Here is a 13,452-nt window from a genome sequence, read left to right on the forward strand (position 1 = left end):
ATATTAAGGAAGTGAAAACTAAGTCCAGGAAGCAACACTTCTACCTGCTAATCACCATTGGTGAAAGAAAGGAGGAGTGGTACAACAGAGATCACCTACAGTTCTACTGTGTAAGTAACTTAGTCTGACCATTGTGGTCAACGGTTTGGCAGTTTATATTTTCTGTATGCAGCAATACTCTTATTTTATGATCCAGAAAATTCACTCAGACCCATCAGAAGATACTTGCACACGTACATAAAACAAAGTGCATGATTCTCTAAAATGTAATACTGAAGTGAAAAAACAACCACAAAATCATCCATATCATATAATTCCATTCATTTTGGCTTTTAGGGACACACCTTTAAGAAAACCGATTGTAAAAATCAGCAAAAAAGTGATTAGCATGGGAACTAGAATGGAGTTTACTTTTAGGGTAAAAAAGTAACAAACTGTGATCAGAGGGAAGTAAGGGGACACTTCCAGTGTAACACTGTAATATGTTTTAAAGCTGCTGGATGATTATGCTAATATTTTCTCTGAAGTAAGTTGGTGAGTGTATACTTCCCTACAAGATTTTTTGGGGTATACATCTCTGTATATGCCATCTATGACAATATAGATGTGATACAGACATCAGGAAACTAGCTGGGAGGACAGCTATGTCATACATAAGTGAAAATTAAATTCCAGTGGGGGTTTGGTTTATAGCTGTGTGAAGTTCTGTCTCAGTGGAATCCTAGATCTCATAAAATCAACCTCTCTTAGCAAGTAGAAATGTGTGTGCTTTCCAATGAGCACTGTTCTCCATTGCTGAAGCATTTATGTACAGCAGAACTGCTCCTTTAGTTATCTGATTTATTTCAGGATTAGTTAAATCATTCTGATGGAACCTTTGCATTTGTTCTAGATTAAAGGATTATTTGTCTGTGACAGAATGCCGAAAACCATGCCCTCCCCTTAGACTTTCCCTGGTCATCCTTTTCTGATTCCCTTTTCTACAGTAACTAAACAGCTAAATTACAGTATTTTTATTCCACTGGAGAAAACAGGTCCTTCTAGCTGTGAGTTTTCCACTATCACTATGTGAGTTTCACGGTTCCAGTTGTAGAGCTTTTGGTCCCTCGGTTTGAAAATGTTTGACTCTGTGAATGAGCAGGAGTTGGCACTGATTTGTCTGTTGTCCTGAAAAGGTTTCTCCCTTTTATTTGCAACACTTGTTTCTACCCATGTAGAATGACAGCATCTTTGGCACAAACAAGAGCTTATCTGACACACGATGCCTCCTACCATTTGGAAACGTGCTCTTAGCTCAGGGACCTCCACCCTGAGTCACATCTAGTGCAAAGCCTGGCTGAAGGGAGCATGCCCACACCCAGAAAATAACACGCTCTGAGTCCTCACACTTCACCCTTTGAATAAGGCTCTCCAAAAATTGTGGTTTGAGGGTTGTCAACACCTATGTTTGGTGGTGTTTGAAGATAAAGTAAAGTCTGATAACACATGCTTGAGTGGTACTTGACATTAGTGGAATTCCGCCTTCAATTATACTAGAGCGATAAGAGCAAAAGAGAGTATTATTGACCCTAATGTACCTTCCATAGTATTACGGTTAGGGCTGTTATACCAGAATACTACAGGCTGAGTTACTTCAAAAAACAGAAAGATATTTTCTTACAGTTCTGGAGGCTGAAGTCTGAGATCCAGGTGCCCACAGGGTTGGTTTCTGATGAGCTGTCTCCTTGGCAAGAAGACGGCTGCTTTTTCTGCATGTCCTCACATGGCCTCTTCTTAGTGTGAAGAAAGAGATCTGTGATGTATTTTCTGCTTTCTATCAGGATGGCAAGCGTATCAGGTCAGGGCCTTACACTATCTCTAAATATAGGCACACTACCTGTGAGCATGTGGTCGTGTCCAACTCTTTGCCACCCCATGGACTGTAGGCCTCCAGGCTCCTCTGTCCATGGGGTTTCTCAGGCAAGAATATTGGAAATCTCAGGCATTTCCTCTTGCAGGGGATCTTTCTGACCCAGGGATGGAACCTGAATTTCTTGCTTTGGCATCTCCTGCTTTGGCAGGTGGATTCTTTAACACTGTGCCATGTGGGAAGCCCTCTAGGTACTAGAATGAACAAAACAGTAAGGAGAAAACATTCCGTGAGTTCATGAAGCTAACTTCTATCTTTTGATTAGTAACTAAATATATAATGACTGGTAACATAGGCAGAAACAATTAAATGAAAGGACTTGTTTCTACTTTAAACAAACTAATGCAAATGAGAACTTCCAGATGCACAAGCTGAGTTTAGAAAAGGCAGAGGAACCAGAAATCAAATTGGCAGCATTTGTTAGATCATGGAGAAAGCAAAGGAATTGCAGAAAACATCTACTTCTGCTCCACTGACTATGCTAAAGCCTGTGTAGTCCACAGCAAACCACATTGATTGTGTGGATCAAAACAAATTATGGAAAATTCTTAAAGAGACGGGAATACCAGACCACCTTACCTGCCTCCTGAGAAACCTGCATACAGGTCAAGAAGAAATATTTAGAAATGGACATAGAACAATATGTGTGCATGCTAAGTCACTTTAGTCATGTCTGACTCTGTGTGACCCTATAGACTGTAGCCCTCAGGGCTCCTCCATCCTTGAGATTCTCCATGCAAGAATACTGGAGTGGGTTGTCCCTCCCTTCTCCAGGGGATCCTCCCAATCCAGGGATCAAGACTGCATCTCTTATATCTCCCCTGCATTGGCAGGTGGGTTTCTTACCATTAACACCACCTGGACATGGCAAAACAGACTGGTTCAAAACTTGGGAAGGAGTACCTCAAGGCTGTATATCATCACCCTGCTTATTTAACTTCTATGCAGAGTACATCACGTGAAATGCCAGTGGACGAAGCACAAGCTGGAATCAAGATTGCAGAACTATTGACAACCTCAGATACACAGATGAAATCACTCCAGTGATAGAAATTGAAGAACTGAAGAGCCTCTTGATGAGGTTGAAAAAAGACAGTGAAACAGTTGGCTTGAAAGTCACCATTCAAAAAAATAAGATCAGTTCATCTGGCCCCAATACTTCTTGGCAGTTAGAAAGGGAAAAAAAGCAGGAGCAGGCACAGATTTTACTTTATTGGGCTCCAAAATCACTACACACAGTGACTTCAGTCATGACACTAAAAGACACTTGCTCCTTGGAAGAAAATGTTTGACAAACCTAGACAGTGTATTCAAAAACAGAGACATCGCTTTGCCAACAAAGGTCCACATAGTCAAAGCTATGGTTTTTCCAGTAGTCATGTATGGATGTGAGAGTTGGACCATAAAGAAAGCTGAGCACCGAAGAATTGATGCTTTTGAACTGTGGTGTTGGAGAAGACTCTTGAGAGTCCCTTGGACTGCAAAGAAATCAAAGCAGTCAATCCTAAAGGAAATAAACCTGAATGTTAATTGGAAGGACTGATGCTGAAGCCGAAGTTCCAATACTCTGGCCACCTGATGGAGAAGAGCTAACTCATTGGAAAAGACCTTGATACTGGAAAAGACTGAAGGCAAAAGGAGAAGGGGGCAGCAGAAGATGAGATGGTTAGAAAGTGTCACCAACTCGATGGCCATGAATTGGAGCAGACTTCAGGAGACACTGAAGGCAGCGAAGCCTGGTGTGTGGCAGTCCATGGGGTAGCAAAGAGTCAGACATGACTTAGTGATTGAACAGCAACATGGATACAAATGAATTTTAGGGCATGGAGTCAGAGGAAGGTAAATGACTTTATCACTAATTTAAGCACTAGCTAAACATATTCAAAAGCAGAGACATTATTTTGTCAACAAAGGTCCATCTAGTCAAGGCTATGGTTTTTCCAGTGGTCATGTATGGATGTGAGAGTTGGACTGTGAAGAAAGCTGAGTGCCGAAGAATTGACACTTTTGAACCATGGTGTTGGAGAAGACTCTTGAGAGTCCTTTGGACTGCAAGGAGATCCAACCAGTCCATTCTAAGGGAGATCAGCCCTGGGTGTTCTTTGGAAGGAATGATGTTAACGCTGAAACTCCAGTACTTTGGCCACCTCATGTGAAGAGTTGACTCATTGGAAAAGACTCTGATGCTGGGAGGGATTGGGGGCAGGAGGAAAAGGAGACAACAGAGGATGAGATGGCTGGATGGCATCACCGACTCGATGGACATGAGTTTGAGTGAATTCCGGGAGTTGGTGATAGACAGGGAGGCCTGGTGTGCTGCAATTCATGGGGTCACAAACAGTTGGACATGACTGAGCAACTGAACTGAACTGAATCAAGTTCTGGTTATACTAAATTTATGAATATGATTTTGTTTTTCTATAGGTGTTGTACGAGTGCAAAGTTTGTCACATCAAATGTGTTCGCTTGGCATGATAATTGTTTTAGGTTGATTATTTTTAAGAAGGTCTTCCCTGATAGCTCAGTTGGTAAAGAATCCACTTGCAATACAGGAGACCCCGTTTTAATTATTGGATTGGGAAGATCCACTGGAAAATGGATAGGCTACCCACTCCAGTATTCTTAGGTTTCCCTTATAGCTCAACTGATAAAGAATCTGCCTGGAATGTGGGAGACCTGGGTTCGATCCCTGGGTTGGGAAGATCCCCTGGAGAAGGGAAAGGATACCAACTTCAGAATCCTGGCATGGAGAATTTCGTGGACTGTCTAGTCCATGGGGGTCCCAAAGAGTTGGATACAACTGAGCAACTTAATTAGAAACCTCATAAGTTTTGTTTTTAACCTCCCCATAATACTTTTAAAGTAATTTAGATAGGGAGCCTACATCAGGAAAACAGCTGTCATCTAAGGTAACTGTGTTTCTCCACAGTGAACATGTTGACCAAACTTTTGCTCTTCCCTTCCCTTGGGAAGCGTCTTTCTTGTGGACACAGTGGGTAAGAAGAGTGTGGGTGGAATTGTGAGAAGAGCATGGAAATGTATACATTACCCTATGTAAAACAGATAGAAAGTGAGAATTTGCTGTGTTAAACAGGGAGCTCAACCCAGTATTCTGTGAAAACCTAGAGGGGTAGAATGGGGTGGGAGGTAGGAGAGGGGTTCAGGAGGGAGGGGATATATGTATACCTGTGTCTGCTTCATGTTGATGTGTGAAGGTGATGATGAGGTGAAGTCGCTCAGTCGTGTCCGACTCTGCGACCCCACGGACTGTAGCATACCAGGCTCTTCCATCCATGGGATTTTCCAGGCAAGAGTACTGGAGTGGTTGCCATTTCCTTCTCCAAAGGATCTTCCCGACCCAGGGATCGAAGCCAGGTCTCTCACATTGTAGGCAGACAGTTTACCATCTGAGCCACCAGGCAAGTCTCTAATCCTTTTGCAGTAGAAATCAATTTTTTCTGGCATGACTCCATTGCCAGCAATGGGACTTATCAAAACTACAAACGCCAGCACATTGAATATTTCAATACTGTACTCAATTGTTCATATTTTAGCTGTTAAACAAACCAAATGTAAATGCTTAATATATAATACAAATCCACAGATTCTTCACAGAAGAAAACAATGGAAGACTGATTTTCTACATGTCACCTGTTCATTAGTTATTCAATAATATGTCTTGAGTTATTTCAAATATAATGTATACACCACTACCTATGTTTTTCAACATTTTCTATTTAGATCCTAAAGGGTATAAACAAGGTTGCATACAGTCAGGTTGTTTTTATAAACTTTTGATGTTTCTTCTGTTATGCATCTTACAATAATGAATAAAAGGAGAAAAAGACAAATGTACCTTTAAGTTCATGGTTACATGAATTTTTCTTATATGGCTAGCTGTTTATATGGGCCTTGCAAATGACAAAATAAAAAAAACAAAGTTTGATAAGCCCATCCATGCCCGTGAACTTTAGTTCATGGGGCATGTTGATGTGTGGCAGAGGCCAAAACAATATTGTTGAGCAGTTGTCCTCCAATAATTCTATTTTGTTCTATACACCTCAATATTGTACAATTATAATCTTTGATGATTAAATATCTAAATATATAACTATGGCATGCAAAGTCAGGATTAATCCATTTGAAGCTTTAAAATGAAGTTAAGTGGACCAAAACTATTTGCCACAATAGAAATAACAAGTTGATAGTTGCTTATCACAAATGTAGTTTAGCAAGCTATATAGCTTTGAAAAGGTCCTTTATTGTTTACTGCTAAGGTACTATGAAAAACTGATTTTTCCTATAACAATCAACATTTAGGAAGCATATAATGAAATTATATATGCCAAATTTATAGGGAAAATTAGGTGAAGATTTTAGAAATTGTAATAAATAGATCTTGGTTTAATGGATTTTAAAGTTCCAAAGAATAGCAAGGAGAGATAAGAAAGGCTTCCTCAGTGATCAATGCAAAGAAATAGAGGAAAACAATAGACTGGGAAAGACTAGAGAACTCTTCAAGAAAATTAGAGATACCAAGGGAATATTTCATGCAAAGATGGGCTTGATAAAGGACAGAAATGGTATGGACCTAACAGAAGCAGAAGATATTAAGAAGAGATGGCAAGAATACACAGAAGAACTGTACAAAAAAGATCTTCACAACCCAGATAATCACGATGGTGTGATCACTCACCTAGAGCCAGACATCTGGAATGTGAAGTCAAGTGGGCCTTAGAAAGCATCACTACGAACAAAGCTAGTGGAGGTGATGGATTCCAGTTGAGCTATTTCAAATCCTGAAAGATGATGCTGTGAAAGTGCTGCACTTAATATGCCAGGAAATTTGGAAAACTCAGCAGTGGCCACAGGACTGGAAAAGGTCAGCTCTCATTCCAATCCCAAAGAAAGTCAATGTCAAAGAATGCTCAAACTACCACATAATTGCACTCATCTTACACACTAGTAAAGTAATGCTCAAAATTCTCCAAGCCAGGTTTCAGCAATATGTGAACTGTGAACTGCCAGATATTTAAACTGGTTTTAGAAAAGGCAGAGGAACCAGAGATCAAATTGCCAACATCCACTGGATCATTGAAAAAGCAAGAGAGTTCCAGAAAAACATCTATTTCTGCTTTATTGACTATGCCAAAGCCTTTGACTGTGTGTATCACAGTAAACTGTGGAAAATTCTGAAAGAGATGGGAATACCAGAGCACCTGACCCGCCTCATGAGAAACCTGTATGCAGGTCAGGAAGAAACAGTTACAACTGGACATGGAACAACAGACTGTTTCCAAATAGGAAAAGGAATACATCAAGGCTGCATATTGTCACCCTGCTTATTTAACTTCTATGCAGAGTACATCATGAGAAACACTGGGCTGGAGGAAGCACAAGATGGAATCAAGATTGCCGGGAGAAATATCAATAACTTCAGATATGCAGATGACACCACCCTTATGGCAGAAAGTGAAGAAGAACTAAAGAGCCTCTTGATGAAAGTGAAAGAAGAGAATGAAAATGTTGGCTTAAAGCTCAACATTCAGAAAACTAAGATCATGGCATCCGGTCTCATCATTCCATTGCAAATAAATGGGCAAACTGTGGAAACAGTGGCTGACTTTATTTTTGTGGGCTCCAAAATCACTGCAGATGGTGATTGCAGCCATGAAATTAAAAGACACTTACTCCTTGGAAGGAAAGTTATGACCAACCTATTCAGCCTATTGAAAAGCAGAGACATTACTTTGTCAACAAAGGTTTGTCTAGTCAAGGCTATGGTTTTTCCAGTGGTCATGTATGGATGGGACATCTGGACTATAAAGAAAGCTGAGCCCCGAAGAATTGTGAACTTCTGAACACAGCTTTTGAGCTGTGGTGTTGGAGAAGACTCTTGAGTGCCTTGGACTACAAGGAGATCCAACCAGTCCATCCTAAAGGAAATGAGTCCTGAATATTCATTGAAAGGACTGATGCTGAAGCTGAAACTCTAATACATTGGCCACCTGGCATTTGAAAAGGCCCTGATGCTGGGAAAGATTGAAGGCAGGAGAAGAAGAGGATGACAGGGGGTGAGATGGTTGGATTGCATCACCAACTCAATGGACATGGGTTTGGGTGGACTTCAGGTGTTGGTAATGGACAGAGAGGCCTGGTGTGCTGCGGTTATTGGGGTCGCAAAGAGTCAAACATGACTGAGCAACTGAACTGAGCTGAAAAATATTTTTAAAGTGGTTAACATTTAAATATCAAACACTATCAAAAAAGAAAATTTTACATTGATTTTCGAGTTTTCAAGATTTAAGAATCTGTTTTTGTCCCTTAATAATAGCTATCACTTTAATTAAGTTTTTAAAATAGCTGTGTGAGGAAAGTATTATTATGCCCAAATTTAAGCTGAGGAAACCGAGGCTAGGAAAACTTACATAAAACCAGTTTTTAGTCACCCAGTTAGTAGTTAGTTGAGCTAGAATTTGAACCCAAATTTGTCTGTCTCCTTAGTCTATACTTTTTCCATTATAACTAACATTTTTCTAAAATTAGTTTTAAGGTTTTATATTTGTTGAAATGTCATTTATGCTACCACTACATAAGGAAGATTAATACTTATAATTTGGGTTTTTTAAAATGTTCTTAATAGTCAATGAAAAGAAAGGGGTTGGTTTTTTCAATTATTAAAATGTCTCCATTTTTTATCTATACTTTTCTACTGGCTAATTGCTCATCTTGTTTACCACAGACAACTGTAAAACAATTTTTTAAAAAACCAAAAACTTAATGTTATATAGAGAGTTTAGTTTAGTTTAGTTCAGTTGCTCAGTTGTGTGAGACTCTTCGCGACCCCATGAATCGCAGCACGCCAGGCCTCCCTGTCCATCACCAACTCCCGGAGTTCACTCAGACTCACGTCCATCGAGTCAGTGATGCCATCCAGCCATCTCATCCTCTGTCGTCCCCTTCTCCTTTTGCCCCCAATCCCTCCCAGCATCAGAGTCTTTTCCAATGAGTCAACTTTTCGCATGAGGTGGCCAAAGTACTGGAGTTTCAGCTTCAGCATCATTACCTCCAAAGAAATCCCAGGGCTGATCTCCTTCAGAATGGACTGATTGGATCTCGTGGCAGTCCAGGGGATTCTCAAGAGTCTTCTCCAACACCACAGTTCAAAAGCATCAATTCTTCGAAGCTCAGCCTTCTTCACCGTCCAACTCTCACATCCATACATGACCACAGGAAAAACCATAGCCTTGACTAGACGGACCTTTCTTGGCAAAGTAAGGTCTCTGCTTTTGAATATGCTATCTAGGTTGGTTATAACTTTCTTTCCAAGGAGTAAGCATCTTTTAATTTCATGGCTGCAGTCACCATCTTCAGTGATTTTGGAGCCCAGGAAAATAAAGTCTGACACTGTTTCCAGTGTTTCCCCATCTATTTCCCATGAAGTGATGGGAACAGATGCCATGATCTTCATTTTCTGAATGTTGAGCTTTAAGCCAACTTTTTCACTCTTCTCTTTCACTTTCATCAAGAGGCTTTTGAGTTCCTCTTCACTTTCTGCCATAAGGGTGGTGTCATCTGCATATCTGAGGTTATTGATATTTCTCCCGGCAATCTTGACTCTAGCTTGTGTTTCTTCCAGTCCAGCATTTCTCATGATGCACTCGGCATGTAAGTTAAATAAGCAGGGTGATAATATACAGCCTTGACGTACTCCTTTTCCTATTTGGAACCAGTCTGTTGTTCCATGTCCAGTTCTAACTGTTACTTCCTGACCTGCATACAAATTTCTCAAGAGGCAGGTCAGGTGGTCTGGTATTCCTATCTCTTTCAGAATTTTCCACAGTTTATTGTGATCCACACAGTCAAAGGCTTTGGCATAATCAATAAAGAAGAAATAGATGTTTTTCTGGAACTCTCTTGCTTTTTCCATGACCAAGCAGATGTTGGCGATTTGATCTCTGGTTCCTCTGCCTTTTGTAAAACCAGCTTGAACATCAGTAAGTTCACGGTTCACGTATTGCTGAAGCCTGGCTAGGAGAATTTTGAGCATTACTTTACTAGCGTGTGAGATGAGTGCAATTGTGCAGTAGTTTGAGCATTCTTTGGCACTGCCTTTCTTTGGGATTGGAATGAAAACTGACCTTTTCCAGTCCTGTGGCCTCTGCTGAGTTTTCCAAATTTGCTGGCATATTAAGTGCAGCACTTTCACAGCATCATCTTTCAGGATTTGAAATAGCTCAACTGGAATTCCATCACCTCCACTAGCTTTGATCGTAGTGATGCTTTCTAAGGCCCACTTGACTTCACATTCCAGATGTCTGGCTCTAGGTGAGTGATCACACCATCTTGATTATCTAGGTCATGAAGATCTTTTTTGTACAGTTCTTCTGTGTATTCTTGCCATCTCTTCTTAGTATCTTCTGCTTCTGTTAGGCCCATACCATTTCTGTCCTTTATCAAGCCCATCTTTGCATGAAGTGTCCTGTTTGTATCTCTGATTTTCTTGAAGAGATCTTTAGTCTTTCCCATTCTGTTGTTTTCCTCTATTTCTTTGCATTGATCACTGAGGAAGGCTTTCTTACCTCTCCTTGCTATTTTTTGGAACTCTACATTCCAATGGGAATATCTTTCCTTTGTCCTTTAGTTTTCACTTCTCTTCTTTTCACAGCTATTTGTAAGGCCTCCTCAGACAGCCATTTTGCTTTTTGCTTTTCTTGTCCACGGGGATGGTCTTGATCCCTGTCTCCTGTACAATGTCACGAACCTCCGTCCATAGTTCATCAGGCACTCTATCTGTCAGATCTAGTCCCTTAAATCTATTTCTCACATCCACTGTATTGTCATAAGGGATTTGATTTCGGTCATACCTGAATGGTCTAGTGGTTTCTCCTACTTTCTTCAATTTAAGTCTGAATTTGGCAATAAGGAGTTGTGATCTGAGCCACCATCAGCTCCCGGTCTTGTTTTTGCTGACTGTATAGAGCTTCTCCATCTTTGGCTGCAAAGAATATAATTATTTCCCTCAACACCAAAATCAGTTTGATTTTAGATTGATTGATTATATTCTTTGCAGCACTCATCTTACATGCTAGTAAAGTAATGCTCAAAATTTGCTAAGCCAGGCTTCAACAGTACCTGAACTGTTCCTCACCAGGAATTGAACTCGGACCCCCCTGCACTAGGAGCATGGAGTCTTACCAACTCGACCACCTGGGTTCACCTTCTTATGGAGCCCCCTTTCATGTGAATTTAAATTTTATTTCCTCCTGTTAATGTTTCATATCAATTCAATTATTAGACCAACTGGAAGAACTGGGAAGGGTAGAGGAAAATTTTTCTTCAGACACCATACAAGAAATGTAAAGACAATGTGCACTGGATATAAACCTAAATTAACTGAAAGAGTGCATAGTGGTAATCTACTTCAACTTTTATGAAATAGATACTATTTATCATTCCTAGGAAGAGATCATTCACGACTTCTTGAAAAGATTATTTGACATATAATTAACTTGTAACTTCCTGAGAAAATTATTTCAAAGTTGTTTCTAAAATATTACAAATAGATTATTCAAACTATTAAATGAACTAATGCTCAAATTTCAAAAGATTATAAGAAAAAATATGTGAGGTAATTAATTTTATAGGAAAAAAAGTGTCACCCAAAATTCCTTCAGAAAAAAAGTTTTTTTCATAAATCACAATGGGTCTTATATGTATATTTACACACATAAATTTTATTTTTTAAAAAGTTAATCATTATATTCATATAGTGTCCTTTTCCTCATATAAAATATTAAGAAATTCCTAACATATCAAAAATACAACTATATAAATATTTTCAGTGGTTTATCAGCCACTCCTGCTGGCAGATTATGTTAACTCTACATCTGGACTCTAATACTGAAGTTCTGAGTTGTGAATCAACCAGATGTCACCTATATGGTAAAAACATTGCACCTCCTATGTCCTGACCCATAACTGGTGGCAAATGGCAGAAGAGTTTAGACACCTTTGGTGGGAACCACAGACATCTCTTGGAGGCCATGTCACATGTGTGTGATTAGTCTTGGTTGCCAACGGTACAGAAAAATAGAGCATTGGCAATGTCCAAGACAGTGACCATATAATAGTAATGTGTGTGTGTGTGTATATATATATATATATATATATATATGTAATATGGGCTTCCTTGGTGGCTCAGACAGTAAAGAATCTGCCTGCAATGTAAGAGATCTGGGTTCAATTCCTGGGTCCAGAAGATCTCCTGGAGGAGGAAATGGCAACTCACTCCAGTATTCTTGCCTAGATAATCCCATCAACAAAGAAGCCTGGAGGGCTACAGTCTATGGAGTTGCAAAGAGTCAGACAAGACTGAGCAACTAATATGACAACAACAAAAATAAATGTTACCCACTGTAAACCTTTTTTAAAAAATATTTTTTGATGCAGACCATATTTTTAAAGTCTTTATTGAATTTATTACATTATTGCTTCTGTTTTGTATTTTGGTTTTTTGGCCACAAGACATGTGGGATCTCAGCACCCAGACCAGGGATTGAACCCAAGTCCCCTGCATTGGAAGGCGGAATCTTAACCATTGGATCACCAGGGAAGTTCCACCATCTCCACAAAACTTTGAAGGAAGTGTGATCTCAATGTTAGTTCTAAATCTATTCCTTGTGTTCTTTCTATCTGGTAAGTATGGTAAAAGTGGGTTTTCTGCCTTACTAGCAACATGAAGCATCCCATTTCCATTACATTTAGATTTTACTGTTGTAACTTCTCTGAAATACATTATGGAATATTACAAATCAAAAAGAACATATGTAGAAAATAATTATTGACTGTGTAAGTTCTAGACTATAGTTGAGCTTTTTCAATACTCAGAAAATCTATTAGATTACATTTGTTCTTAGATCAGAATCATATGAGATAAAAAAAAACATTAAACTTGCTTTTCCTTATTTGTTTTTTAAATATTCAGGTGATTTAGTGTGATTTAAAATTTTAAGAGACAGTATCATGACTTGGAAAACGGAATGAAGCAGGGCAAAGACTAATAGAGTTTTGCCAAGACAATGCACTGGTCATAACAAACACCCTCTTCCAACAACACAAGAGAAGACTCTATACATGGACATCACCAGATGGTCAACACCGAAATCAGAATTATTATATTCTTTGCAGCCAAAGATGGAGAAGCTCTATATAGTCAACAAAAACAAGACCAGAAGCTGACTGTGGATTGAACCATGAAATCCTTATTGCCAAATTCAGACTGAAATTGAAGAAAGTAGGGAAAACCACTAGACCATTCAGGTATGACCTAAATCAAATCCCTTATGATTATACAGTGGAAGTGAGAAATAGATTTAAGGGCCTAGATCTGATACATAGAGTGCCTGATGAGCTATGGAATGAGGTTCGTGACATTGTACAGGAGACAGGGATCAAGACAATTCCCATGGAAAAGAAATGCAAAAAAGCAAAATGGCTGTCTGGGGAGGCCTTACAAATAGCTGTGAAAAGAAGAGAAGCAA

The 13,452-nt window shown here is 39.4% G+C and overlaps 1 protein-coding gene across 10 annotated transcripts in view; it reads right to left on the reverse strand.

Annotated features, from left to right (window-relative positions):
* Positions 1 to 13,452, reverse strand: part of LOC129649800 (uncharacterized) — a 210,774-nt gene that overhangs the window by 146,933 nt on the left and 50,389 nt on the right. For 4 of the 10 annotated variants that reach the window (XM_055577660.1, XM_055577657.1, XM_055577659.1 and 1 more), the window contains exon 3: positions 1,661 to 1,813. The exons of the other annotated variants lie outside the window; for them this stretch is intronic. In XM_055577660.1, coding sequence (XP_055433635.1) covers positions 1,661 to 1,813 — 153 coding nt within the window. The remainder of the gene's footprint in view (positions 1 to 1,660; positions 1,814 to 13,452) is intronic. 10 annotated transcript variants of the gene reach the window in all.

This window comes from Bubalus kerabau, chromosome 4 (assembly GCF_029407905.1).
Source record: "Bubalus kerabau isolate K-KA32 ecotype Philippines breed swamp buffalo chromosome 4, PCC_UOA_SB_1v2, whole genome shotgun sequence".
Taxonomy (NCBI): domain Eukaryota; kingdom Metazoa; phylum Chordata; class Mammalia; order Artiodactyla; family Bovidae; genus Bubalus; species Bubalus kerabau.